The 26,914-nt window shown below is 39.0% G+C and overlaps 3 protein-coding genes across 3 annotated transcripts in view; 2 read left to right on the top strand and 1 right to left on the bottom strand.

Annotated features, from left to right (window-relative positions):
• Positions 1-7,175, top strand: part of kuz (zinc-dependent metalloprotease kuz) — an 83,404-nt gene extending 76,229 nt beyond the window's left edge. The window contains exons 7-16 of the mRNA XM_073083586.1: positions 238-402; positions 927-1,101; positions 1,577-1,788; positions 2,175-2,409; positions 2,720-2,837; positions 3,372-3,541; positions 4,138-4,402; positions 5,045-5,275; positions 6,035-6,216; positions 6,765-7,175. Coding sequence (XP_072939687.1) covers positions 238-402; positions 927-1,101; positions 1,577-1,788; positions 2,175-2,409; positions 2,720-2,837; positions 3,372-3,541; positions 4,138-4,402; positions 5,045-5,275; positions 6,035-6,216; positions 6,765-6,859 — 1,848 coding nt within the window. The 3' untranslated portion in view covers positions 6,860-7,175. The remainder of the gene's footprint in view (positions 1-237; positions 403-926; positions 1,102-1,576; positions 1,789-2,174; positions 2,410-2,719; positions 2,838-3,371; positions 3,542-4,137; positions 4,403-5,044; positions 5,276-6,034; positions 6,217-6,764) is intronic.
• Positions 7,176-10,534: 3,359 nt separating this feature from the next.
• Hem (Nck associated protein 1 Hem) lies at positions 10,535-15,639 on the bottom strand. The gene is made up of 2 exons (XM_073083585.1): positions 15,399-15,639; positions 10,535-15,064 (listed from the first exon to the last, which is right to left on the bottom strand). Exon 2 carries the CDS (start codon positions 15,061-15,063, stop codon positions 11,686-11,688), a length of 3,378 nt encoding a protein of 1,125 aa, XP_072939686.1. The 5' UTR covers position 15,064; positions 15,399-15,639; the 3' UTR covers positions 10,535-11,685.
• A 354-nt stretch (positions 15,640-15,993) lies between these two features.
• Cdc5 (cell division cycle protein 21) lies at positions 15,994-26,575 on the top strand. Its single transcript, XM_073083542.1, has 16 exons — positions 15,994-16,190; positions 16,280-16,545; positions 16,922-17,052; positions 17,638-17,797; positions 18,299-18,467; positions 19,041-19,175; positions 19,708-19,865; positions 21,063-21,200; positions 21,601-21,676; positions 21,841-21,933; positions 22,269-22,437; positions 23,539-23,727; positions 24,858-25,063; positions 25,479-25,641; positions 25,958-26,097; positions 26,363-26,575. Exons 1-16 carry the CDS (start codon positions 16,146-16,148, stop codon positions 26,486-26,488), a joined length of 2,364 nt encoding a protein of 787 aa, XP_072939643.1. The 5' UTR covers positions 15,994-16,145; the 3' UTR covers positions 26,489-26,575.
• Positions 26,576-26,914: the final 339 nt, after the last annotated feature.

The raw sequence follows: 26,914 nt of genomic DNA, 5'->3' as shown, positions 1-26,914 counted from the left end.
AAAAGTATGTCACCCTTATCACACCCTTCAAAACAGAACACAGTAGCGCTTAACACTGGTGTTGTTAGGTAGAAATAGGTGTGGAGGTGGTGCCGCCGGTGTCGAACCACAGAGGGTTCTACCACCTTTAGACTTCTAGAACCCTTAGTGATAGAGACATATGTATCTGCTGATATGTATCGGAAAAATAAGTATTTTTTAGATTGTTTTAACACCTTGTCTGTCTCGTGGTTACAGCACACAGATCCTAGTAAGAAAAGCGAAGTGGACATGAAAACGAGAGAAGAGATTCTCTCGCTGATATCGCATCACGTGACGGCCGTCAACTACATATACCGTGACACCAAGTTCGATGGGCGGATGGTGCACAGGAATATTAAGTTTGAGGTGCAACGGATTAAGGTAAGTACTTGTTTTATGGTTGTATCAAATGTGATGTCGTATCAAAAAATGTACATGTCTTGTTAGAGGAGTGTATTTGATTAATATGTCATCAAATTTATTATTTCATAACAATCGGTTACTCAAAATGTATGTTGAGAACTTTTTAGATTATTGTATAGATATATGTAATTATAGACATCCTTTCAAACATAGGACTATAGTTTAAAACTGAGCGTTAATGTGAATAGTTAAATGGTGATTGTGTGTCTACACACATACACACACATACTCTAGTATGTAGTGGTTGTTTATATTGGTGATAAATCAAAAATGCGTTTTAGTATATCAACAATAATGACATAAGCATAGTACTGGTCGCATCTATAGCTAATACATAATCCAGTCACATTTTTAAAAATTGGTCTTACCAACTCAGAAACCTTCATGGGCTCAAATGTATAGTTTACGATTCTATAAACGACATACAGACAAACATTCATTTTTATATATTAAGATTAACCTTTATAATTAAATTCTCTCAGATTGACGACGACTCATCGTGCAGTACACGCTACTTTGACCAAAGCGAGCCGAACCAGTTCTGCTTGGAGAACATCGACGTGTCCAACTTCCTGAACTTGCACTCGTTGGGCAACCACGAGGACTTCTGCTTGGCCTATGTTTTCACCTACAGAGACTTTACTGGCGGCACCCTAGGTATGTTGACATTCGACCTTGAACTTCATTAAGGAACTGTTGCAGATTGTCATTATACAAGGCTGACATACAGAGTAGGTTGGTCCTAACCGAAGCTAAAATACAACCAGTGTAGATTATTCATATGTATAACGTAGCTATGAGCATGTAGATCATCTAATGGTACGAAGCTATTGCCGTCAATGGTAATGAATTGTATACGAACTGGAATTCTATGTGATGATTGAGTTGAAATAATAATGTCTCATTTTTCCAAGGCAGACCACAGCCACTTTTAACACTGCTAATGTTACATGAGTGTTACATGTCACATGTTAAATGAGTGGTGGTAGTGTCATGAATGTATTAGAATTAAAACACGAAGATTTTTACAACAAGTTTTCCTTCACATGTCAAGTATACTTGCCTACACTTGAAGTACATACTATTATGAAAGAAAGTTCTTTAAAAATAATATATAACTTAAATTATCCAGGTCTTGCTTGGGTGGCGAGCGCGAGTGGTGCGTCCGGTGGTATCTGCGAGAAGTACAAAACCTATACAGAGACCACCGGCGGCATGTACCACAGCACGAAGCGCTCGCTCAACACCGGCATCATCACCTTCGTCAACTACAACAGCCGCGTGCCGCCCAAGGTCAGCCAGCTCACACTGGCGCACGAGATCGGACACAACTTCGGATCGCCGGTTAGTATTTTATAATATACACGTTGAAAAAAACATTTATCTGTGGGAAATCAGCTGGAAATAGTCCGTGTTGTTTTTTATGGAATAGAATGAAAAGTCCATCTGACCTATATGATTTTGAACTGACATTGCCGCGAAGTTAAGTCATTACAATACTTAACGGTTAACGTATCGTGTTTTTGCTGGAACCACGGTCCGACCAACTGGGTCGTGATAACGGGAATAAAGAAATTAAAATAATGTCTCTCCCTTACCCACACCCTGCAAACTAGGTTACAACGCGCTTAACTATATTGTTATAAGAATGACAATAGTGCCTTGAAATAAAAAATGAGAAAAAAAATCGGGAAATGTTCGAACTAACAGTTGAAATTCTCAAATTCCAGCACGACTACCCGTCCGAGTGTCGTCCGGGCGGTCAGCAAGGCAACTTCATAATGTTCGCATCAGCCACATCGGGCGACCGACCGAACAACAGCCGGTTCTCCGCGTGCTCGGTGGGCAACATCTCCGCGGTGTTGGATGCTGTGCGGGACGGCCGCAAGCGGAACTGTCTCACGGCGAGCGCGGGCGCCTTCTGCGGCAACAAGATCGTTGAGGTCGGCGAGGAATGCGACTGCGGTATGTATTGCTGCAAAATTATTCGATACGAAAGTTTTAACACTTATTGTATAAATAATTTTCATATAATATAACCGTTTCCTTTTAAGAGTTCCTTTCAGAATAAGAAGGAATTAAGTCTATTTCACATACATTTGAGATTATTCATGTAAGGTTAGCTTACAATGTTTGCTTACACATTATATTAAATAGTTAAAAACAAATACTAATAGACTCAAAGTCAAACGCAATTTTATACTCGGGTAAATTGTGGTAGACATTATTAGTATGAACATTCATCTAAAAAGAAAATTATATTTTCCATTATCAGGTTATGATGAAAAGGAATGCAAAGATCGATGCTGTTATCCGCGTATCCTAAGCACGAGCGAACGTGAACGGAATGGCACGGCAAAAGGATGCACTAGGAGAGCCGACACACAGTGCAGGTAAAATTGTTTTATATTATTACCATTGCCACTAAAAGCATTCAAAATTAATATTGAAATATTAAGGATATTAATTTTAAAAGATAACCCCTTTTAGGTAAGGAACATATTTGACCAACAGTTATTATTTCAGTGCATGTGATTTTAAGCATCCACTTCCCATTATTAAACTGATTGCGGTATTTAATTTTGTATGTATATTATTATTTTCCAATATCACAATCACAAATTAAAAATTCCTAATGCATTTTATACAAAAACCTTTCTTGTAAGATATACTTTCAGAAAACCAAAAGCGTATCAAAATTGCATCAGTAGTTTTTGAGAAATATGCAGACATGCAAACATACTAACATACATAGCGATCGAATACAGAAGCTCAATTTTTAAATTCGGTTAATAATTACAGTTTATCGATAATAATTACAATGCAATAAATTATATCTATTTATATATTTGTGATGTTGAATTTTATTACTTAGAAATGTCATATATTTCAACAGAACTTAATGTGTATGTCGTTGTTGTCCCCAGTCCGTCGCAGGGTCCGTGCTGCAACGCGAGCAGCTGCCAGTTCGTGAGCGCGCGCCGCAACCAGACGTGCCGCGCGGCCGGCGAGTGCGGCCACGCCGCCTTCTGCTCCGGCCGCTCCGCCGAGTGCCCCGCGCCGCGCGCGCTGCCCGACCGCACGCACTGCAACAACGGTACGCACACACAACGCGCTACTACATACTTAAGGCATTACGGTTAAACGCAAGCGGATTCGAAATGGCACACGAATTGCGTTTAACCGCATCCGGTTTTTACTAAGCCACGACACGTGCTATTCGATAGAAATCCATGATAGTACTGAAACAAAATTAAGCCAAAAGTCAACCGCAGTACGTGCTAAGCCTATGTCTCGCATCTAACCTCACACCCAAGGCACACATCTACTGTCTTATTAAACACTACACATAACAACAATCCCACCATTTATAACTTACAAGAGCGCGCACAACACATATTATATGATGCATTTCATACATTTAACACATGTTGTATCAAGATATAGATAAGTTGCATCATGGTATTACATCCTTACAAATTTAACACCACTTGTTCATTACTTCACAATAAAAATCTCATACGTCTTCAAACCGCAGGTGCGTAAACACACATATAACACACACCTATAATTGCACATATCTCACATTCCATCACGTCCCATTTACAACTAAAACCTAGAACTTCGCCAACCTCATATCACACCTCAAAATTGTATTATTTTCTCATAATTATAACCTTACCACTTACACAGGCACCCAGCTGTGCATCAAGGGCGAGTGCAGCGGCTCGATATGTCTCGCGTGGAACATGACCGAGTGTTTCCTGTCGTCCGCGCCGACCGCGATGGGCGACGGCGTGACCGCGGTGGTGGACCGGCGCGCGCTCTGCCAGCTCGCGTGCCAGACCGGGCCCACGCCGGACACGTGCCAGAGTACCGCAGACTTCGCGCAACGTGTCGGCTTGCCCCCGGGCGGTATCAGCCTGCGGCCGGGCTCGCCGTGTGATAACTTCCAAGGGTAAGTTATGCTTTAGTTGTATGAAGTTCAAACTTATTGACGAAAATATATAATTGATGCTGTTAGAACCAGAGTAGCCTAACTACAAAAAACGATTTACAATTTGGAGAAAATTAAAAGTATATTGTCCGTTCTGAAGTTGACGCGAGGTGTAGTCATACAATTTACTATGGCGACACGATTCATTTCTATATTCAGAGCGGATTAGCAGTTTTACGCGGACGACACAACATTTTTGAATTACGAAATACAGATAGGTCAAAAATCATTAAAATGTAGTTAGGCCACTCGTGTTCTAGCAGCCTCAATTGTAAGTTTCGTTTCCGGCACTTTATTGACTGCACTTATATACATACCCACGTTTGGGACTTTTCGAATCTAAAGCTTCTATTATTCAATTCCGAAAAGATTTAACCCCTAGATTCGTATTCAACATTTTTCTCTCGGTCCTTGGATACTTAATTATACTCTTTTTTTTAAACCTATCATTTAAATCAAGAAATTATACTATAACAACTTATATTTACCGTACATAAACTCTTTTTACACCACCGTGGAATTTATTGTATCCATAAAGAGCGTAACTAAATATATAAACAATATATTATACAATAAACATTAATCAAAATATCACCATAACAGGTACTGCGACGTGTTCCTCAAGTGTCGCGCGGTCGACGCGGAGGGTCCGCTCGCGCGCCTCAAGAACCTGCTGCTGAACCGCGCGACGCTGCAGACGCTGCAGGCGTGGGTGACGGAGCATTGGTGGGCGGTGCTGCTCGGCGGCGTCGCGCTCGTCGTGTGTATGGGCGCGTTCGTCAAGTGTTGCGCGGTGCACACGCCCTCGTCGAACCCGAAACGACCGCCGGCGAGGTGAGAACTGCGTCTTTTTTATAATATAGGAGTAGTAGACGAGCCATCCACCTGATGGTAAGTGGATACTGCCGCCCATAGACATCTTTAATCAGCCCTAGATAAGTGCCCTGCAGTGCTGTGCAGTCGCTGCAGGCGTGGGTGACGTAGCAGTGGTGGGCGGTGTTGCTCGGTGGGGTACCGCTCGTAGTGTGTATGAGTGCGTTCGTCAAGTGCTGCGCGGTGCACACGCCCTCGTCGAATCCGAAACGACCGCCGGCTAGGTGAGAACTGCGTCGAACCATAAAGGGTTCTACCACCTTCAGCTTTAACGTCTAATGGAATATTCAGTTATTCGCAGAGACGTAACGTGAATATTAAAAACCGTAGTAACTAAAAGAAGACGGTTATTAATAAATAACAAACTTAAAGTCATTAACGGATTATATAATGGCTTGAACTAATAAAAGTAACCATATCACGCAACGCAAACACGAAAAGGGCTTTGCATCTTTTACAGAGATAGATATAATTCCTGAAAGGCGTCTGTTTTCTCTATAATTATAATTTGTTTTAAATTATGAAATTTTAAAGTTCGTTTGAAAATATTTTTAGGTGCCTTCGCTTTGATTTATGAAATGATATTATATGTAAAGCATAGAATGTAAGTTAATACAAAAATACAATTAAGTGTATCTCCTTTGTATGCGTATTACAAGTTATTTATTTGGCTTGATTTTAAATCAGGAATGAAATTGTAATGTATCGTTCTTGGTTCAGGCGGTTGTCGGAGACGCTCCGGCGGCCGATGAACACGCTGCGGCGGATGCGCGGCACCGCGGGCGGCGCGGCGGCGGGCGCGGCGCGGCGGGACGCGCGCCAGCCGCCGCGGCCCGGCCACCGCCGCGCGCGCACGCACAAGGGGTACGCGCCGCCGCTCACGTACGCGCCGCGCGAGATGGGTAAGTGTAGAATATAGTAAAGTCTGCGCCCAACTTCAAGTCCGCTCTGATGTTGTTGCGCAGGTGAGGTCAAAGAGCCAATAAAGTCGAACACACTACAAGCATATACTCCTTAGCAACAGTAACGGCATACTAAGGTAGCCATGTATCCGCGGACGAAAGCGGGCAGTGGACGGATACTGGGGACCTCACGCTGTATTTGTCCCGCTAATATTTGCTGCTACAACGTGATTCCTTTCTATATTCGAAGCGAAGTAGCAGTTTAGCGCGGAAATTTAACTACGTGAGGAACAAAGATGCCTCGGCCGACGATAAGCAGTTAGCACTGAAGAACTGCTTGGTTCTCATGGGTAAAATCTGTGGACGTTGAAATGCAATGTCATATGATGTTGAAATGTAATCCAGTTTTAAATAATTTATTGTTATAATCTTTATTATTTATTATTATTTCTTTTGTTATATTTTGTTTTACTCAATCGGTTTCTCACTACTATTCAAATATTCATATAAAAATTCAAGGATTCAATTTAAAATATAAATTTTTTCAGCGTCAGCGCCCCCAGGTCCGAGTGCGCGGCGGCCGGAGCCGTACGCGAACGCGTACCCGCAGTCGTACGAGATGCGGCCCGCGCAGAAGGTCTGACAGTACGAGCCGAGCGCGGGCGGGGACGGCGCGCAGCTCGAGCTGGTCGCGCTCGCGCCCGGCGTGCCGCTGCTGCTCGGCTACGTGTACCGCGCGCCCGCCGCCGCCGCGCCCGCCGCCGCCCCCGCCGCGCCCGACCACAAGGTCACCGTGGCCTCGCAGACCACCATCACGCTCCACTCGCCCGACTCGCTCACCGTCACGCACCCGCCGCGCGACCGCGACGACTAGGACGCTACTCGGTTTTAACGAGCTCGTCCCGCCCCCGCTCCGTGCGGCGTTCTCCACACGAAACGAAGCCCCCCCGCTAGGGCGTTTATCCACCGCCGCCGTCAACGGACCGTCACCGAGAAAGATTATTTCAGGCCGACTTTACTATGAAGTGACGGACACTGAACTGTAAATGTATGTAACGCTACTTCGGCGCCGTCATCTCAGTGTCGGTAACGGTCCGGTGACTGGGGCGGTGGACAAACGCTCTTAAGGTATCACCCTCGCCCCTCGAAAAACTGTACGTGCGTGACTCCCTCCCTCTCCGATCGACTTTCGAGACTGTGCTCCGGTTTGCTCAAGGATTGACGTTATCGTTCCGCCGAGCTCGAAGTCGATCGGCCGACCGCGTGGTGTTCTATAAGATTAGCTATTATTTTTGTACAAGAGGATATAAATGACCGAGGACGACGCGTCCTCCCGCCGGCGACCCTGACGAGGAACCGCTCCAACCGGACGTTTATGTATATTTTTGTATATAAATGGAGAAGTATACCACGAAGGCTACGGTGTAAAGTATCGAGCAAGTGACATACTAAATATTCATACCGATTAGAGTATTGTACTATAATACTGCATTATTTCACTAGAATCTCCATAATTGTAATTTTTATATATTATTTTAAATGTATTTAAAGGTTAAACGTAAGCGGAATGTTAGGTGCCATTATACCAATTTATATTCCAATCGTTTTGTTACTCCTTCCTCTATATACTTTTGTAAAAGGAATCGTCTCAATTTATCTTAGGCTCAGAATGTTTTTTCTAAATTTACAATTATTATTATAATTAAATATTTGGCTAAAATGGCGGTCCAAGAAGTGTAAGCCTTGATTTTTCTGACACTCATTCCAACAACCCATAGTCAAAAGTCTGATTTTTATTTAAGATGTATTTTCTTTTTTTTTTATAGTATGCTATTAAAATTGATTGTGGAAGAACTGTGGTGATGTGGTTATAGAATCTTACATTTATAAAAACGCATTTAATATTAATAAGATGTATTGTTTGTGGCGATATACTTCTTGTATGTATTGTCAGTAATCTAATTGGCGTGATGCCACACCATGCCAGTTTTTCCATGAACAAAATTTTAATAGTTCCTTATGCTAATATTGCTCTAGGTGGTTAACATTAAAATTAAGGCTTACTTCTAATAATGTGTCACATAATTTATTGTAAAAGCTAGTTGACGCCGGTGATTAGTCTTCCTGTGGCAATCGATTGCGACAATTATATTCGTTTACATTTGTAGGTTTAAATTTTAACAGTATTGCCAAATTGTATTAAATGTTATTAGACTGAAAAGTTTTCAATCTCGTATTATGATAAATTCTCAACGCTTTGTGCGTGATTATGGCTCAAATTTTAACTGTCCGCAACAGAACATTAATGATTTTTACGATGTGAATCTATTTGCATATCACACTCCTTATTTACGTAAAACACTAGGTGAACATCTGTTGTACAGTTCATTTGATCTCTATAGATAATGATATTTTGTTTATTGTCAACCTTACTACGTAGAATAACTCTCCGTCGTGCAAGCCAAAGAGCATGATGTATTTTTATGATTTCTATACATTTAATATTAAGGATCAGTCTTATAAGTATACCATATTAATGCCATTTTATTAGTGAATGTCGAAACAATACACAAGTTCTTATAATTGTACTATAATGTTGTATATTTGTATGTAAAGTGAGGGTAATGTTTCAAATGTAGAGTGACTCGACCAATCGTGTAATTGATGGGTAGCATTATTTCCATCAAGTAGTACTCAATGGCATTATTTCTCCTATATGTAAGCTAGATTACCGTAATAGATTATTTAAATGACAATGTGAATATTTTTAATTAATGAGATGAATGTTACAACATGTGATTTCAAAATAACAAAAAAATACAATAAATTTTACATGAATGTCATTTTTTTATTTTCCTTGTACAATATTCGTTAAACTTTTTATAGATATTTAGGTAAATCTAGTATCGCTACAAAAAAGTGAAAACAAATAGTTTCCACTCCTAAAAGTTAACACCATTTCTCCCTCGACTTCTTAACTTTTTGAAATGCTGTTATTAATTTTACTTACAATAATTCATTTTGGGAACTCTAACCACCATTCAGTGACCCCGGGACGGTATGTGTAATCGAATATTGTGTCGTATACACGCTAGTTTTAATGAGCGTAAATACTCTCTTGGGTAGGACTCAACTTTGACGTCGGGTACAGAAGACCACGGTTGGTTCCTTGGCGATCCCACGAGGGTTAACATAACATAACCCGTTTCTGCACCAGGTAAAATTTAAAGATTTCCCCTCGTTAACAAAAGAAAAGAAGTTACAATACCATTAATTATCATCTGTGTAGTAGTAGTTATTTGTTATTTGATAGAACATAAACTGCAATATTGCACAGTTTTTTTTATTATTAAAGGATAAATGTATAATGACTGTTTAGTCAATAATATAAGATGTAGTATTTCACAATGAAGGTATAACAAATAAAACTCACATAAATCGATACATCACTAGTTTATTACCAAAGTATCAATGATTTATAGATAATACTTAGCGTGGAATAAAAATAAACATAATGTCAAAATATTTATAAAATTGAAAACATAGATGTTGCCCTAAATGCATAAAAATACAAAAGTGAAAAATGTTTAACATTCCAGCAATAATAGGAACCGTCCAATAACTTAGCACCGAAGCAACTCCACTCGAATTAAAAACCAAAATAAAAGCGATATAAACACAATTTTAGAAACAATATTTATGTAACTAGTATCCCAGTAATTTAATGTTCTTCGAGTAGGTCTATGAGCGTAAAACTCTCTGGAGCTCACGACTAGAAGTGAAAATATCTGCAAATTACTATTCTATACTATTATTTTTCTTCGAGCGGTCACATTATTCTTTATTATCAAATTGTCTTCATTAATTTTTGCCACGATATGTAACTGTTATGATTTTAAAAGAATAAATCGATAAAGGCAATATTTTTTCTAAATTCTAAAACATTATATTTATTTGTCTATACGCTTTACATTTTATGAGTACATTACCAAAGCCCATAAACGATGTTCTAGTTAATGCACGGTCCCTATGCCAATTGAAATATGAGATTGAATATTCCTTTATTAAGAAGGTGCACAGATTCAATTATAACGTAAGTCTTTTAAGAGCCTTCAAAAGTCCATTTTAATTTGTGTGGAAGTCATATATTGAATAATTTATTTCGTTTGAGGCAAATTACCTAAACTATTAGACATACCTAAATGTTTTTTTTTTATTTAAAGAGTGAAATATGAAATAAAAAATGCATAGCGTAGGCAGCTTATTACTATATTGTCTGTAATTGTAATTATGAGATTGAAAAATAGGTGTTGCATAGTCCTGAAAATCGCCAATATGCAAATGGATGTGATGCGAATAGAAGTTGTAATAAAGAAAGGAAAAGATTTGCTACAAAAGTAACAAAAAACAATAGATATAAAAACAAAACATAATGTTGGGGTTGTATCGGATGTTCTGGGTAGAAGCCCCGCGAGGGGGAAGATACCGGAGTCGTGGGCGACACTTATTATGGGGGGAGGTAAAATTTTACAATTCTATAGACGCAGCTTTATTTTTTTAGCCCTATATCTTGGGCAGCAAATTAAAACTGTCGCCGAAGTAGATTCTCAATTCGTTATGCCATTCTCTTGAGGTAAAACCGTATGAATTAAATTATAGGCTACCACAAGTGACCATACAATTATAAACACTATACCGAAAGTATTCGATAATGAAGAGTGCATCACATAAATTTGCACACTAACAATAGGTAAGTTATACATCAAACATTTGTTTAGAGCGTAACAAAGTAGTAAAGTGAAGTGTTGAAACAACTTAGTAATAGTTAGTAGGTCATTTAACTTGTTAAAATATACTTATGGAAGACAACGCCAGTAACTGATATTTAAAAGCTATTACTGGCTATGTATTTCTGATGTTATCTTAGGCACCTTAACCATATCATTGTCGATAACGATATATTTCCATATTAACTTAATTCTCGAATAACTCTACATCATAGTGATAATATTATCTACTAAAGTAAAACAGAAATAAATTACATGATAAAGCTAAACAACTTTGTAAAAACATTTTACTTACATATTAATATATTATTATAGTAGCGAATATAAAAAACGGTTAATTTTACTGTACGTTTATTTTAGGTATTCTACTCATAAGGTGGTACAAGTATATGTCTAACTTTCTAAAAAGTAAAGGAATACTTCTCCAGTCTTATTAAAGCCTAATGATTCTTTTGTAACATAAGTATTTCTAAAACGGAATCAATATTTCAAATAACAAAATAAGATCATTAAAAATAATCTCAGTATACTTTATGGAAATACATAGTAACATGTCTAGTAAATAACATTGGAATTTGCATCTACATAATAGTATTAAAACTATATAATAGAGGGTATATTAAATTAACATATTACATTTACATACTATCTAAGTTGTCTTTAACCAAAGTACTTAAATAAATTAAGAATGCAATAGCATTTGCTCTTGTTTGTAAACTTCGTGATAAGCATTGCGTATTAAAACATATGGAAAGCAGGATTCCAATAGATCCATTGTAAGGAATGGAGACTCTTGAACAATAAGATCGAGGAGTAAATAAACGGATTCACGATTTCTTATCGCTTCTTTTTCGGTTTCTTGCCCTAGACGTAACAAAGAGGAAGATGCTAACGCAAGAAATTCCTTCATTCTGTCCTCTATATCACCTTGGCCACATATCGTAAACAAAGCTCCGAAAATATGGTTTATGGCTGGAGCCATGCAATGGATGTTATTTGCGTGTCCTTCTAAGGACGGCCTGTAAAACGAACCTTCACTGCGGGCGAGTCTCGGAAGAGACACTGCCACGAACACCATCAACAAACATACGATTAGGTGTTCATCATCTTCCAACTCTGCCTTATGCTGACGCAATGCGGATGCCAATGTAGGATCTACTTTGCAAGCCAGACCGGCAGCGGAACACATCTCCGATATGACACGCATGGGATCCCCACCAGGTAATTGCTGCTGAAAATCTTTTATAGAGCTTATAAGGAATGGTATTCTTCGCTCCAAAACATCAAGCAGCGACTCTTGAGCTATTTGCCTAAAGCTTAAAATAACTCCAATGATTGTCATCCTTTGCAACACATTGTCAACATGTTGTAATCTTTTGAATTGTTCCCTCATTATTTCAGGTTTATCGAAATTGGTTCTCAGCATTTGCAAAACTTCTTTGTTTTGGACTACCAGTTTTTTTAGTTCTTGAACTTGGCTAGCAATGTGCCACATCAATGTTTCGCTCAATAATTTCATACCATACGGCCCAATCAACTCTGCTAAGGCTCGAAGCTCATTGATGTCTGAATATTCCTCAGCGTTGAATGGAATAGCACCTTCAGCTGACAGACTCACAAAAGCCTTCTGATTCATAGAAAAGCAAATACTTCCAGCGCTTACTCTTCTTAATAAAATTTCTGAGTACCATTGCGTGTACAAGGATGCTATGGTTTTTTCACCATGGCTATCCATATTTTGGGTCTGTTGTAATAGGCAATTATTGAACACCCTTGTTATATCAATGTGAACATAATTTTCCACAGTTTGAAGCACATTCATGTAAGCTCTTACACTTACCAGTAACTCTGATGGCTTAGCTATTTCGCTGGTATCCTGATTGAACATAACCATTCCAACCAGAGCTTTGGAAAATCTAGTTTCCAAATGTTGATGCAAGTACTCCCTCGGGGCAAATGTGTACTCCCATACATTGACAGTGGTGCAGTAGTTTATGGCAGAGCACAATTCTGTCAGTGCCATGTGGAGTTTATCCATTGTTGTTAACTCCTCTCTAGTCTTTCTGTAACTCTCAGCTCCGGGTTTCACAATTTCTATTGGGTTTTTCTTGTTCTTGTCTTTCTTCTTCCTGTTGGCCAAGTGGGCTATGGTTTGTGCACAATGTTTTGGGAGCAACTTATCACTCATGGTGCATTGTTCATCACATATTGTAGTTATGATGTTTTTGGCTTCTTTTGCCATTTCATCTAAGAAAATATTCACAACAGAGAGACTCCTTTCTCTGATGTGATGTCTTTCTTCCGGACATAGCTCATGAGTGCAATTCTGAAAGTGGCTGCAGATGAGTGGGAAAGCGATGATGTACCTATTTTGTGCTGGAAATTCTAAGCACATGTGAAATTGACTTTCAAATATTTTGCTGTAAAAGCAGAACAATGACAAGTCGGAAGTTTCAACCATTATTTCATCAAGGTTGTCAACCATTTTAGTATGGAAGACCATTTTATCAATAAATTGGGCCAGTTCCCTCTGATCTACAAGATTCAGTGGAGTTTTAGTTACAGAGGTGTATGCCTGTAATCTAAACCAATCTAAACGGAATGCACGGAAATCAAATAGTTCATTGTCCTCCACTTGTTTAACACTCAAATTTGCGGCAGTGTTACATAACGACGAAAGTATAACACTTTCATCTTCTGGGCAGACTTGTAGGTTCTGAATCATCAGGTTAAGAGCAACGGCATCAAATCCAGATAAATACTGAACATAGTATCTTTGCATGACTTGACTATATTTACGCACCAAAGCCCTCAATTCTTCCATGTGGAACAAAAGTTCTGGAAGTTGACGGTCAACTAAGTCTTCTGTTGATTTTCCCTTAACCTTCTGTGGTGGGTTGTCGTTATGACGTAGTAGCCAGAATACTTCATCTCTGGCATAGCAAAGTCCAATAAATATCAAAAGTGCTTTAGGTCCTAATAGACCAGGCTGGTCAGTCAGTATTAATCCCAACTCCTTCAAAGCAGTTCTTAAAAATTTTCGCCTTTCCCTGTGCTTATACCCAGCCTTTTGCACTGAATGATGATAGCAATCTTTAACCTCTGATATTCTTTTTCCATACCCTTTTATTCCATCAAAAAAGCTTTGTATGTATGTGTGAATATAGATGACCTCATCGCGGAAGAGAGCAAGGACCCAACCTGACTCTAAAGCACTTACCCACATTTTGTTAGCATGGTCTTGTTGCAACATTTGGTGACAGAGGGCAAAGCCAAATATTACCCACCTCTCCAGAGATTCCAATGACACATATTCACATGACATAGTGGTAGTCTCTGAAGGCTTCAAGAGTTGAGCCGGGTTACTAACTAAGCTCAACTTTTGCTCAGATCTCCAGTGCTCAGCTGTTAAGTTCCTAGCAGGGTACACATGCCATAAGGAGTTTAATGCACTTGCCAGTACTTTCTGGTGAGGAAAGAATTCCTCAGAGAGCTTCTTAAAAGGAGCATCATAATCTACAATCATTTGCCCTAAACGTGGGAAACTTGGATCAATTTGGTTGTGAACCATTTCATGAGCAGCATTGAATAAACCAAGCACTGCTTTTCGATCTTCTACCCTAGATAACAATATCATTAGAGAAACATATGTAGTTACAAGATCAAGATAATTTTTTGTTAACTCAAAATTGAGTGTTAAATCCAATGTAACTTGAAAAGCATCTATCATGTTCAAAAGCTCACAAACATTATCCTTGAAGTCGAGAAGATCAACAAAAGTATAATAATACAATGAGAGGGACTTTATGATTTCATTTCTGATATTTGTTATAGCTTGGAGACCTTTAACATCGATGTTGGGAAACCGTCGCACAATATGTTTAATGGATGACTCCAGTGTCTTGTCGCTGAGGAATGCAGGTTTGGATTTAGCATCTCCACAAGCTTTCTTAATGTTGTAGATTCTGGTTAACATTCCAATTCCCCTATCATTGAGGATTATTAATTTTTCAGCCAGCTTCTGCTGGCTGATATGAAGTGACCTGGATATAGTCGACATTCTGAAAAAAATCAAAATATTTTTTTTTATAATTTTTATTATATACATTTACTACAGTTATTATACCAATGTAATGTTAAATAAAACAGTATTGACAAATTGTTAGGTGTAGGTTTAGCACAGATATGGTATCTGTGCCCGAGCCCACATACAGCGCTACCGACAATCGTTATTAACGACTTCCGCTGCACTAATCTCATCATTATTTTTTCATTAGCGATGAGTAAATACGAAGCGTAATGACTCATTGAATCCAAGGGCATATCGCTTGTGTAAAACCTATAGATTTAATGTTAACTAAACAGACTTCATTAATTTTAATGTTAAGTACTTGCCTCCCGAGAGGTTCTCGCGGAAAGATCAATAACGTTAAATCACTTCACCGGTCCATGATATTTTATATGTTCACTACGAATATCACATCACTATGAATTTCACGCATATATCCAATAGTATTCTGTTTTGTATAATGTACGATAAAAATTAACAAGAAAAGGGAGTGTCTCGTATTGAGAAATGGGCACAGTTCGCATATCTTCGCTTCGCTTCGTTTATTTTATTGGCATTTGGCATTGACAGTTGGTACTACCAACCATACAAAACTTCTTTGCCGCCTCCCTCTACAACAAAGTAAATAAAATATTCGAAAACAACAACAATTTATAAAATGATCATATCCTTAGAAATGGATTTATTCAATATTTTTTGCCACAGCACAGTTAAAACCAAACAGTTAACTTTAAATGCAAGAAGACCTCAGGGTAAAACTAAATATCTCATTTTTTTTATAAAACATCTGTTATTATTATGACTTTTAAAAGTTATAAATACTGTATTTATTTATTCCTAAAACTTGAAAAAATCATTGCTATTTTTAGGGTCCCGTATTTTGTGTTTATTATCTATACTGTTTACTGTCTTTTCGACGTCTTGTTCGCGTCTGTCCTCTGTTCTGTTTGGTCTATCTGTCATTCTGTCAATGAATTCGGAGTTGGAGTATTGTTTTTTAATTACGGGAATCTAAAAGTGTTCAATCCGGAATATCACATTTAATACATAAAAAGTGAGGCAAATTTTTCATCATGCCTCGTATTATGATAAAAGGGGGCGTTTGGCGCAATACTGAGGTTTGTGGCTTGGATATATTTTTGTTTGGTTAGTTGCATTTGCTTTCCATCGGTTTACAGTGTTTTAATGCTTTTAATGTATGTTATAGGATGAAATCCTCAAGGCGGCTGTTATGAAATATGGGAAGAACCAGTGGTCACGTATTGCGTCGCTGCTACATCGCAAATCTGCGAAGCAGTGCAAGGCGCGCTGGTATGAGTGGTTGGACCCCAGTATCAAGAAGACCGAGTGGTCTCGCGAGGAGGACGAGAAGCTGCTGCACCTGGCCAAGCTGATGCCCACGCAGTGGAGGACCATCGCTCCTATAATTGGACGTACAGCAGCGCAGTGCTTAGAGCGATATGAATATCTATTGTAAGGCTTCACTACTGTTATATCACTTTCACTGTATAATGCAGTTACATTTACAATATGTGTGGGTTTGTAATTATTTGGGTTATCCTTATGTATTTGGTATAAGTTATGTAGTATTAATTTCATAATTTTTGTAATACACCTCAACATTCATATAATGATTATTTTAGAAATCTTTGTATGGTTTAAGTTATAATGTTTAAATTATACATTTTGTAAGCAATCTTGTAAAATTGCCATATAATTATCCTTTTGGTAAACCTACTGAAGTTACGTTTACAGAATCACCAATTCAAAAGTAATTGTTGAAAAATCTCATAAACCTAAGTTAATCATAATATTGTCCAGCAAGATAATTTTTTCTATTACATTTTAGGGACCAAGCTCAAAAGAAAGAGGAGGGTGAGGACATGGGGGATGACCCCAGGAAGCTGAAGCCCGGAGAGATTGACCCCAATCCTGAGACCAAGCCAGCAAGACCTGATCCTAAGGACATGGATGAAGATGGTAATTTCTATTACATATAATGTATACTACAAACTGTTGGACTTGAAATCAAGAGGAGTACAGATTATAAGAATATTTCAGTTAAGAACCTAGAATTCTTTTTAAGCAAATTGTAATTGGGCACATTAATAATCTTCCCTTGCTCCTCTACAAATTTGACAATTTGACATTATCCAGATTTAAGATAATGGTTTTAACAAATTGTATGTACAAAATAGACTTGTAGTGCTGTGTAGGCTTATAGTAGGCGTATATTTAAGGCCAAAAAGAGTGTTCCAGTGTAGCACTACAAAAGTCGGCAATGCTATCCATCTCAATGCAAAAATTAATGTTGTGCAATGCTCTGCTTTCCAGCATTCTCTTGAAAAATTATCTTAGTTGTGGCTTTAAGGTAACACACCATAACACTTTTGTGTTTCAGGCCTTATTTGTACTGTTATTTTCTGAGTATACTAGAGTATAAAATATTTTTTTAATCACAAACTTGATGTCTATAGAATATTTTTTAAAATATATCAAAAATCAATTTAGATTGCAACACCTTATCATATCTAATACATAAATATATCTAATCAATTATAACAGAGCTAGAGATGCTGTCGGAGGCGCGCGCTCGTCTGGCCAACACACAGGGTAAGAAGGCGAAGCGGAAAGCGAGGGAAAAGCAGCTGGAGGAAGCGCGTCGCCTCGCGGCGTTGCAAAAGAGAAGAGAGCTTAGTGCCGCCGGCATAGCTGTGCCAATCAGGTATGTATCACAGCAAGTGCTATTTATTGTTTAATAGATTTCCTTGGGAAAGCTTTATATTATTTTATTTATTAAAAGTATTATAAAATGTATTACATATAACACTAGATAGATAGATAGAATATTTAATAGAAGATAGATACTAGACGCTATGAACGTACACAAGGACAATTACAGAAACATTCAGATTCAGATTGTAAATCTAAATTAATCTTTGAAATTTCTGTCTGACTAATTAACAAACCTGGGAACTATTAAGCTCTTACAATAGTCTAAAATGAATAAGGGACATTTAAACTGATGAGTTAGTTGTAAAAATAAAACACAACGTGTATTTGTATCATCATTATTTTAATCAACTATATGTTGTTTTAACTTTCATCATGATAGGCCTCATAACTCCTTTAAGTATTTTTCGCAAAATAAAGTTTCGTATTTCGTATCCAGGCACACTTAAAAAAATCATCCTGTACATAACAAATCTTATTGTGTTGTTATCAGGCGTAAGAAGAAGCGAGGCGTGGACTATAACTCGGAGATACCGTTTGAGAAGAGGCCTGCGTTGGGTTTCTACGACACGTCCACTGAAGTGGTCGATCCAATGGCGCCAGACTTTTCCCGACTGAGACAACAGCATTTGGATGGAGAGTTGCACTCTGAGAAGGAAGAGGTGAGATATGCTTGAGTATTATAAAATGACAGTCTGAATAGTAATAGTAACTACTATTGTTTATATGTATTTTTTTAATTAACTACAATAGTTACTACTTAGTTCAGTGTATATTTCTTTTAAAAAATGCGACAGTCAATTCTTTTATAAATGTGTCTTACCGTTTGATGCCAAATGTGTAAATTATGTTTTATATTTCGTAATGACAAAGGTTGTACATACTTAATCTCCCCTTGTTTGTATAATATAGTAGTAACAAACTAGTATGCAGTCCAAGTGATGGCAAGTGGCAACTGTCATCCTTGGATATTGGTAATTAATCCCTAATAAAATTTTATTTTTGTTGATTGAGTTGGAATTCCTTGGAAAAGTATGTCCCTTACCACACCCTTTAAACGAATACAGCAGCATTTAACATTGCTGTTATTAGTCATAAATAGATGTGACAGTAGTGCTGCTGGAGTTAAACCACATGGAGTTCTGTTACCTTCATTACCAAATAAACACTCTATATTTTAACATAATGAAGAAATATCTTTTTATCTTTAATCCATTTTTGAAATCTTGCATCAGAGAGACCGTCGCAAGGACAAGCAGAAGCTGAAGCAGCGCAAGGAGAACGACGTGCCGCAAGCGATGCTGCAGGGCGAGCAGCCTGCCCGCAAGCGCAGCAAGCTCGTGCTGCCCGAGCCGCAGGTCACCGATCAGGTCTGTTGAACATATTTGTGTCATTATCATTTTAGGGTTTCTTACTTACAATTTGCATATGATGCTACTGTGGTTGGGTCTTCAGATAAGAAATTTTAATTTATTACAATTTCTCAAAACTGTGAGCCTTGTATTTTAAGGAGCATAACAAAAACTGATGAGCGTTTATAGAGATCATATATTCAAAGGGGCTTACGTCTTATTAAATACTGATGAAGATTGTGTAAAGGAGGCAGTACACAGAATTTAAATGTTTTGACAAAGAAAAAAAACACATCTGTATTATTTTACCATCAGATAGTCCTTATAAGGGTAAAATTCTGGAAAGTAATGATATATGGCCAACTAAAGGGAAAACTCATTTTAGGGTAAGTAAATGAGTAGGTATAGAAAATAACTAGTATTATTACATATACATTACTTCATATATTATGTAGAATAATCAGTAAAAAAAGTTGAAAAATTTGTTATTATGATCAAATTTCGATCTCCAGTTGAGAACCAGTACATTATAACGTGTGTGTGTGTGCAGGAGCTACAAGCGGTGGTGAAGCTGGGCCGCGCGGGCGAGGCGGCGCGCGAGGCGGCGGGCGGCGCGGCGGGCGCGGCCACGGACGCGCTGCTCGCCGCGTACGCGCTGTGCCCCGCGCCCGCCACCGCGCTGCGCACGCCCGCCGCTACCACCGACCGGTACGACATACACTGTTTATTGAACTTATACTGCTTTTCGGGAGCTTATGAAAAATTATTAAAGTGTATGTTTAAGCCGGATTTGGAGGCGTTGAAGCCAAAGGAAATTTTTGAATCAGGTCCTTCAAAAGTTTACAATACTATTTGGGAAAAAAATGTAAATATCCGCTTTTTTTTTTTGCTCACAAAATTACGGGAATTATTGTTAATATCTCATTTCTCAGTAGATGGAAAAAAATTAAATGAAACCCATACAGTTTGTGTATTGCTTACACTATATAACTATACTATAACACACTAACCCAACCCTTTCTACCACCTCACTCTTGTAGTGACATGTTTTCGAGATATCAATCCATTCCATTTTCTTGCTTTCTCAATTTCGACATCCCTAACTCGCTCACTCTCTCTACTTTTTACAATCTCACTCTCCCCATTCTTTACATCTTACTTCTTGATGGTACGTATCAGCTGCTGGGTCATGTAGACGCGCTGGAGTACGATCTCGTTTCTGACTTTCTGTGACCAACTAATGCGAAGCATGCGACGATAACACCACATCTCGAATGCCTCTAGATGTTTTCGAGTGTCTTTTTTTAGTGTCCATGCTTCGCAACCGTATACGACGTAGGCCAGATGTAGCATAGGAGGATCCTAACTCGGAGCTTGATGTCAATTCATCGACAGCACAAAACTTTCCTCATGGTGATATATGAAGCTCGGGCCATTTCTATCCGGGTCTCAATTTCTTGGTCTGACTCCCATATTTTTGATGTGAAACATCTATAGCCGCACGTAAAACCGATTTCTGGCGTGGCGACGCATGCCGATGGTATATATATACAGTCTATATGCAGTAGTGTGTACGGTGTGGCGACGCGTCGCCATGCGCAATCGACTATGTTTATTCAATAAATAGTCATCGTTATCTGGAAAAAATCGTAATATTTTATCATTATGACATATTTAGTTCCTATCACACTATGTTCTTTTCTGCATATTACTTTTACAAAATAATGTCGATGTTTCACATCTGCCAGGCGTCCCGTGACGGCTCACATTTTTTTATATACATATCCTAAAATGGCATGGTACGACAATATATCAGATTCTGACATGTAATTTAGTATCAAGTAAATTATCTACTATAACTAAGACGTTTTGAGTGATGCTTACCTAAACGTCCACTGTGTGCAGGGTGCTGATGGAGGCGCAGAACGTGATGGCGCTGACGCACGTGGACACGCCGCTGAAGGGCGGCGCCAACACGCCGCTGGGCGCGCCGCCGCAGGCGCCCGCGCACACGCCCAACACGCTGCTCGTCACGCCCTTCCGGTAAATTATATTACACTTATCAAATATTTTTTGAATTTTCGCGCCTTGGAAGAGCAAAAGGATGAACGTTATTTTTTTGTTATGACTGTTACGCTAGGGCGTTACGTTACAATAATAATATGTAATTATTTTAACATTATAAACCAATTTCATTTATTTTGTATTTATATGGAATTTTAATTTTATTGTTGCTAATGCTGATATTTCGACCCATTTGATGGAATGTGGTCACAGTGAAACTGCAGTGGCGAAAGAAACCGTTGACAAGTGGTACATTAATCTATCTACCCTATGTCTACTTCGTTTTTCTGTTCCAGGTTCCATATACAAATTAAAATGTTTCTAATCCGCGATAATTTTAGTTTAAAATGAATTTAATTTATTTAAAATGGAATTACAGATCATCCCGCAGCGAAGTATCGACTCCAGGAAGTTTCGCTACACCCGGCCATGGAACAGGACAGACTGCTTTGACGGTACGATTTTACATGCTAGATCTAAGAATATTATAAATAATGGAATATGAACATTTTCAAGATCATTTTGAGGGAATATTTTAATAAGAATATTGAGCATATTATGATGTTGTTGATTCTTTAAAACAAACAATTTAACGATTTTTTTTTTTTACTTTTTTTAGACTCCGGGATTACGCGACAAGTTAAGCATAAATCCAGAGGACCAACTGAGTACAGGAGACACTCCTCAAATGGCTAATCAAATACAAAAACAGGCAAGTGGCTTACATTTAACGATGATGTCGTCTTTATAATGAGTTAAACAGGTTATCCTTCCCTCTTAAACCTTAAACTATTCATCATAATTACGACGTTTGACCTATCATTTTAACTATAGGTTATATGACATTACGCCATAATGTAATATGGCGTCCCCTAGAAGGCAAAAGGTTACGAATTGTTTGTTATATTTATTATTATGTAGAGTATCAAAATAAAGAGCTCAATTCTTACCCTTTAAGCATTGAACTCTAAAAAAATCATCACAAGAAAGGGATAGGATCTTTTAACGTGCTAACTAAAGGAGAGAATTACAACATACATATTCCAGCTGAAAGCGTCAGTCCGCAACGCGCTGCAGTCGTTGCCGGCGCCGCGCAACGACTACGAGATCGTGGTGCCCGCGCAGGACTCCGCCCCGCCCGCCACTCCGTCCGTCACCCGCGCCGAAGACCAGGCCGACGCGGACGAACGAAGCGCGCGCGAGGCGGACGAAAGACGTACGTATTGTATCTTAAACACTTCATGACGTGCGTATGCTACTCTAAACTCTTGCATGACAGTGTTGTACTTAAAGATGTCGGTTCGTAATGCGATGCGGACGAACGACGCGCGCGCGAGGCGTACGAAAGGCGTGCGTATACCACTTTAATGTCATGCAGGATGGTGATATAGGTGGAGTGTCGGTTCGTAATGCGCTTCGGTTGCTGCCGGCGTCACGCAACGACTACGAGATCGTGCTGCCCGCGAGTGAGGCAGACGAGACACGTGTGTATACTACTCTAAACTCTTGCATGACGGTGTTTTACGTAGAGATGTCGGTGCGTAACGCGTTGTGGTCGCTGCCGCTGCACAGCGTTCGCGCCGAGGACCTATCCCAGGTGCCCGAGAGGCTGCTCGCTAAGCCGATAAGAGACGTGCGTATCGACTCTAAGCACTACCATAATGGTGCTGTATATTAAGGCGTCTGCATATAATGTGCCGCAGTCTCTGCCGTCTCCATATAACAACTTCGAGTGCGGTGTCTGAGTGCCGATATTAATGTACATAACAACTTTTTAATATGTAAACAGCTGTACATGTACTTAATATTTATAAAAAATATAAGTTTGTAAGAGTAGCTTGATAATTTCAGGTGTAGAGTTCAAGTGTTGTGGGTTATAGCTGGTGCATATGTATAGTCTGCGCCAAACTTCTAGTCCGCTCTGAAGCTATAACATGCAGGTTTAGTTACCGTATATTCCGTAATGTAAGGGCACACTAACGCAGCTAAGTACCAGTGGGCGAGAGCAGACAGCGGACGGGTGCCGGAGGGGTTCCGAGCTGTCTTCGTTCCGCTAATATTTACAATTTGCTATTGCGTCGTGACTTTTTATATATTCAGAGGGGACTAGCAGTTTTGCGCGGACTAGCAGTTTAGGTTTAAAGATTTTTTTTATTGTCTAAAGAAATAACAAAATTTCACTTAAAAGACAAACTTAAGCGTGCTAGAGTTATAAATACATAATGAGTAACTCTAATTAAATTTGCCGCGGACTAACAGTTCTAAAAGTACTGACAGGCGCGGACTCTACCTATAATGTTAAGGGTGTGGTCCACAGGTGCGGCGGCGCTCGCTAGACGCTCGTCGGCGGTGCGTCGCGGCGCCGCGCGGCCGCTGGAGGTGAGCGCGCTGGTGCGCGGCGCGGCGCCGCCCGCCGGCCTGGCGCCGCTGCAGCGCGCCGAGGACCTGCTCAAGGCGGAGATGCTCGCCATGCTGCACTACGACGCGCTGCACGACCCGCCGCCAGGTGACACGCGCACATACACACACGCACACACACACGTGCACACACACAAACAAACAAACAAACGAACACACGCGCGCGCACAGATAAGCAAGCTAACACACACACAAGGAGAGAGATAAAGCGGTGCGGCACCGCCCGCCGGCCTCGCGCCGCTGCAAGATCCGGCCCCGCGTCATCATCATCATCATTATCATCATCAACCCAATACTGTCTCACAGCTGGGCACGGGTCTTCCCTCAGAAAAAGAAGGATTAGGTCATAGTCCACCGCGCTGACCAAGTCGAATTGGTGGAATTGGTAGATTTCACAAACCTTTGAAAACTTTTTTTTAAGAATTCTCCGGTATGGTGCCCTCGCGATGTGTTCCTTTATCGTTTAAACAAGTAATAACTTATAATAAATAAACAAGTAATTAACTTATAATACGCACATAACTTTGAACAATCAGAGGTGCATATTTTGGATTTAAACCTCGGACCCCTCGATCAACGTGCTCGGTAAAATTATAAAACCACTCCAAAACTTTGATATTTATGTAATAAAAAAGCCTTACATCAATAAATTTAAAATATATTTTATAGTAACATTAAAATTCGCTATTTATATATTGTAAAAATTAAAACCAATATTTTTTAAATCAAACAATAAAGAGTTATTATTTCTATGTGTTATTTCACTAATGTTTCCTAAGGTTTACATTTAATATAGCTCACAAAAAGTAGCATTAAAACGGGCATTCACTCTTCACACTTCAATTATTTTAATTAAATTCAGGTTGCGTTAAATTTACTTCCATAATGTTGTCAAGACCGGTATAACCAACCACAGCTTCAAGAAAAAAAGTTTTAATTTTTTTATAATATATGCAGTCCACCTGATGGTAAGTGGCTACTGCCGCCCATGGACATCTGTAATCAACCCCAGATAGGATTAGATATTCCTATTTGAGGTCAGTCACAGATGCGCCGCTACCCCTGAGGACTAAGTTGGAACGCCTCTGAAAAGTATGTCTCCCTTCAAACCGGAACACAGCAGCGCCTAACACTGCTGTTATTAGGCAGAAATAGGTGTGGCGGTGGTGCCGCCGGAGTCGAACCACAAAGGGTTCTACCACCTTCAAACTTTTCCAGGCATTGACAAGAAGCGTGCAGTGCAATTACAAGCGTCGCACCTCGCGTACCTCGAGCAGCATCCATACGAGGAGTTCTCTACTGAGGAGCTGGACGCGGCCAAGCGCGAGCTGGAGAGGGAGATGGAGGTGGTGAAGACCGGCATGACCCACGGCGACCTCAGTATCGATGCGTACACGCAAGTGTGGGAGGAGTGCTTGGCGCAGGTTAGTTTGTTTTTACAACAAGATCTCTTATTTTAAGTATTTGTTATCATAGCAACAATTGCAATAAATGCATTGTGAAAATTTGAACTTTCTTCTTATTACGGTTCAGTAAACACTGCTGGGAATACATAGCTATAGCGGTTTCGTTCAGGGTGACCCCGTTTATTTTTTATTTTTTATTATAGCGGCCATCGTTATACATACTCTATAAAAAATTGAAGTGTCTCATGTGTTACGGTTCAAGATATGTAGCCCTGTGACTGACAGATATACAGACAGCGGAGGCTTAGTAATAGGGATCCATTTGTAACTTTTGGTTACGCAACCCTTAAAATTATCAAATTAGCTGGCAATTTTAATGATCAGTTATATCTTGGTGCCGATATTAACCCAATAAATGTTGTATGTTTTCTAGGTGCTATTCTTACCAGGACAAAACAGGTATACAAGAGCTAACTTGGCAAGTAAAAAGGACAGGCTAGAGTCGGCCGAAAAAAGATTAGAACAAAACAGAAATCACATGGCAAAGGAAGCAAAGAAATGTTCTAAGATGGAGAAGAAACTTAGAGTGCTAACAGGTACATTATTACTTAGTTCTTTTTTTAATTCACAATTTACGAACGAACAAAGGAATAAGAGCGAAATTATGAAATGTTTGTTGATAAAGTGCTACAGTAATATCGCCATACATCTTATTATTTTTTCGGATACATAGAAACAATGCTGAAGGTAATGAGTGTGTTAAGTCATATATAAGTATATGTGATACTCCATTTGAGGAAGCAAGCGTTCAGGCAAACATGATCCTTCACTTATAAACAGTTGGAACACGGCGTCGCCAAGACTTCGCCGGTGGGCACTTAAGATTACTTTCATCACTTTTAACATTTCCAGGTGGTTACCAAAGTCGTGCGGCGTCGCTCATCAAGCAGTTTCAAGAGTTGCAAGATCAGATAGAGCAAGCCAATCTGGAACTGTCCACGTTCAAATTTTTGGCCGAACAAGAAAAGGCTGCTGTACCACGTAGGATAGAGGTATGGAAATTCATTTTTTACTTTAAATTGCTACTGTAATAGTCTAGTAGAAGATATTTGAACTATTTCTTGAATATTTAGTTATCTTCACGGGTTAATTTATAGCGTAAAGTTTACACATCGATAAAGCAAAACATTTGAGTTTTATATAACATTAATAAAGATCAAATTTACCCAATGAAACGGTTGATTTAAATATTGTAATATTATTATATTATAGTATATTAACTATATTGTATTCATAAATAATAAAACATCTTTTCAGTCACTAACGGAGGATGTTAACAGACAAACGGACCGCGAGAAACAATTGCAAAAGAGGTACGCCGAACTGCAGGCGGAATTAGAAGAACTACATAAGGGCAGGCAGGCCAAAAGCAACGCTACATAACGAATAGTATATTAAGAAATTAGTTATATAACAATAGTAGATTATGGACCCTTACATATTTTATTATGAATAATAACAGGTTGGAATTAATAAAGTTGGAATAATGAGTAGCTACGTTTTGCAGTGATGTCGAAACTTCTTATTTACAAAAAAAAAAAAAAATAAAGATAACTAACACAGGAAATAAGCATAGACATTTTGTGAATGTAGGACTAGGGAAACCAGCAAAACTTTTCCCTAAAAAATCAGAAAATGTTTATTCTTTTTTCAGTAGCCGACTAAAATAATTACAATTAAATAAGCCACATTGTCCTACCAATTAAATGACCGGTTTTTCCCAGTCCTACATTCGCTAAATATTGATGCTTGCTTACACAGTTAGTTATATCCATCTAGAAGAATCGAGTCGAGAATTTTCGTAAATAA

This window comes from Epargyreus clarus, unplaced genomic scaffold (genome assembly GCF_041222505.1).
Source record: "Epargyreus clarus isolate Ecla_fem2 unplaced genomic scaffold, WU_Ecla_fem_2.2 ptg000019l, whole genome shotgun sequence".
NCBI lineage: Eukaryota > Metazoa > Arthropoda > Insecta > Lepidoptera > Hesperiidae > Epargyreus > Epargyreus clarus.
This window is presented reverse-complemented; position numbering and strand designations above follow the sequence as displayed.

What these genes read in the sequence shown, in the direction of transcription:
- Hem (XM_073083585.1), bottom strand. Translation starts at nt 15,063, where the DNA reads ATGTCGACTATATCCAGGTCACTTCATATCAGCCAGCAGAAGCTGGCT.
- Cdc5 (XM_073083542.1), top strand. Translation starts at nt 16,146, where the DNA reads ATGCCTCGTATTATGATAAAAGGGGGCGTTTGGCGCAATACTGAG. An exon ending in GAGCGATATGAATATCTATT is followed by an intron (nt 16,546 to 16,921) that starts GTAAGGCTTCAC and finishes ATTACATTTTAG; the next exon opens with GGACCAAGCTCAAAAGAAAG. An exon ending in CCCGCCGCTACCACCGACCG is followed by an intron (nt 19,866 to 21,062) that starts GTACGACATACA and finishes CACTGTGTGCAG; the next exon opens with GGTGCTGATGGAGGCGCAGA.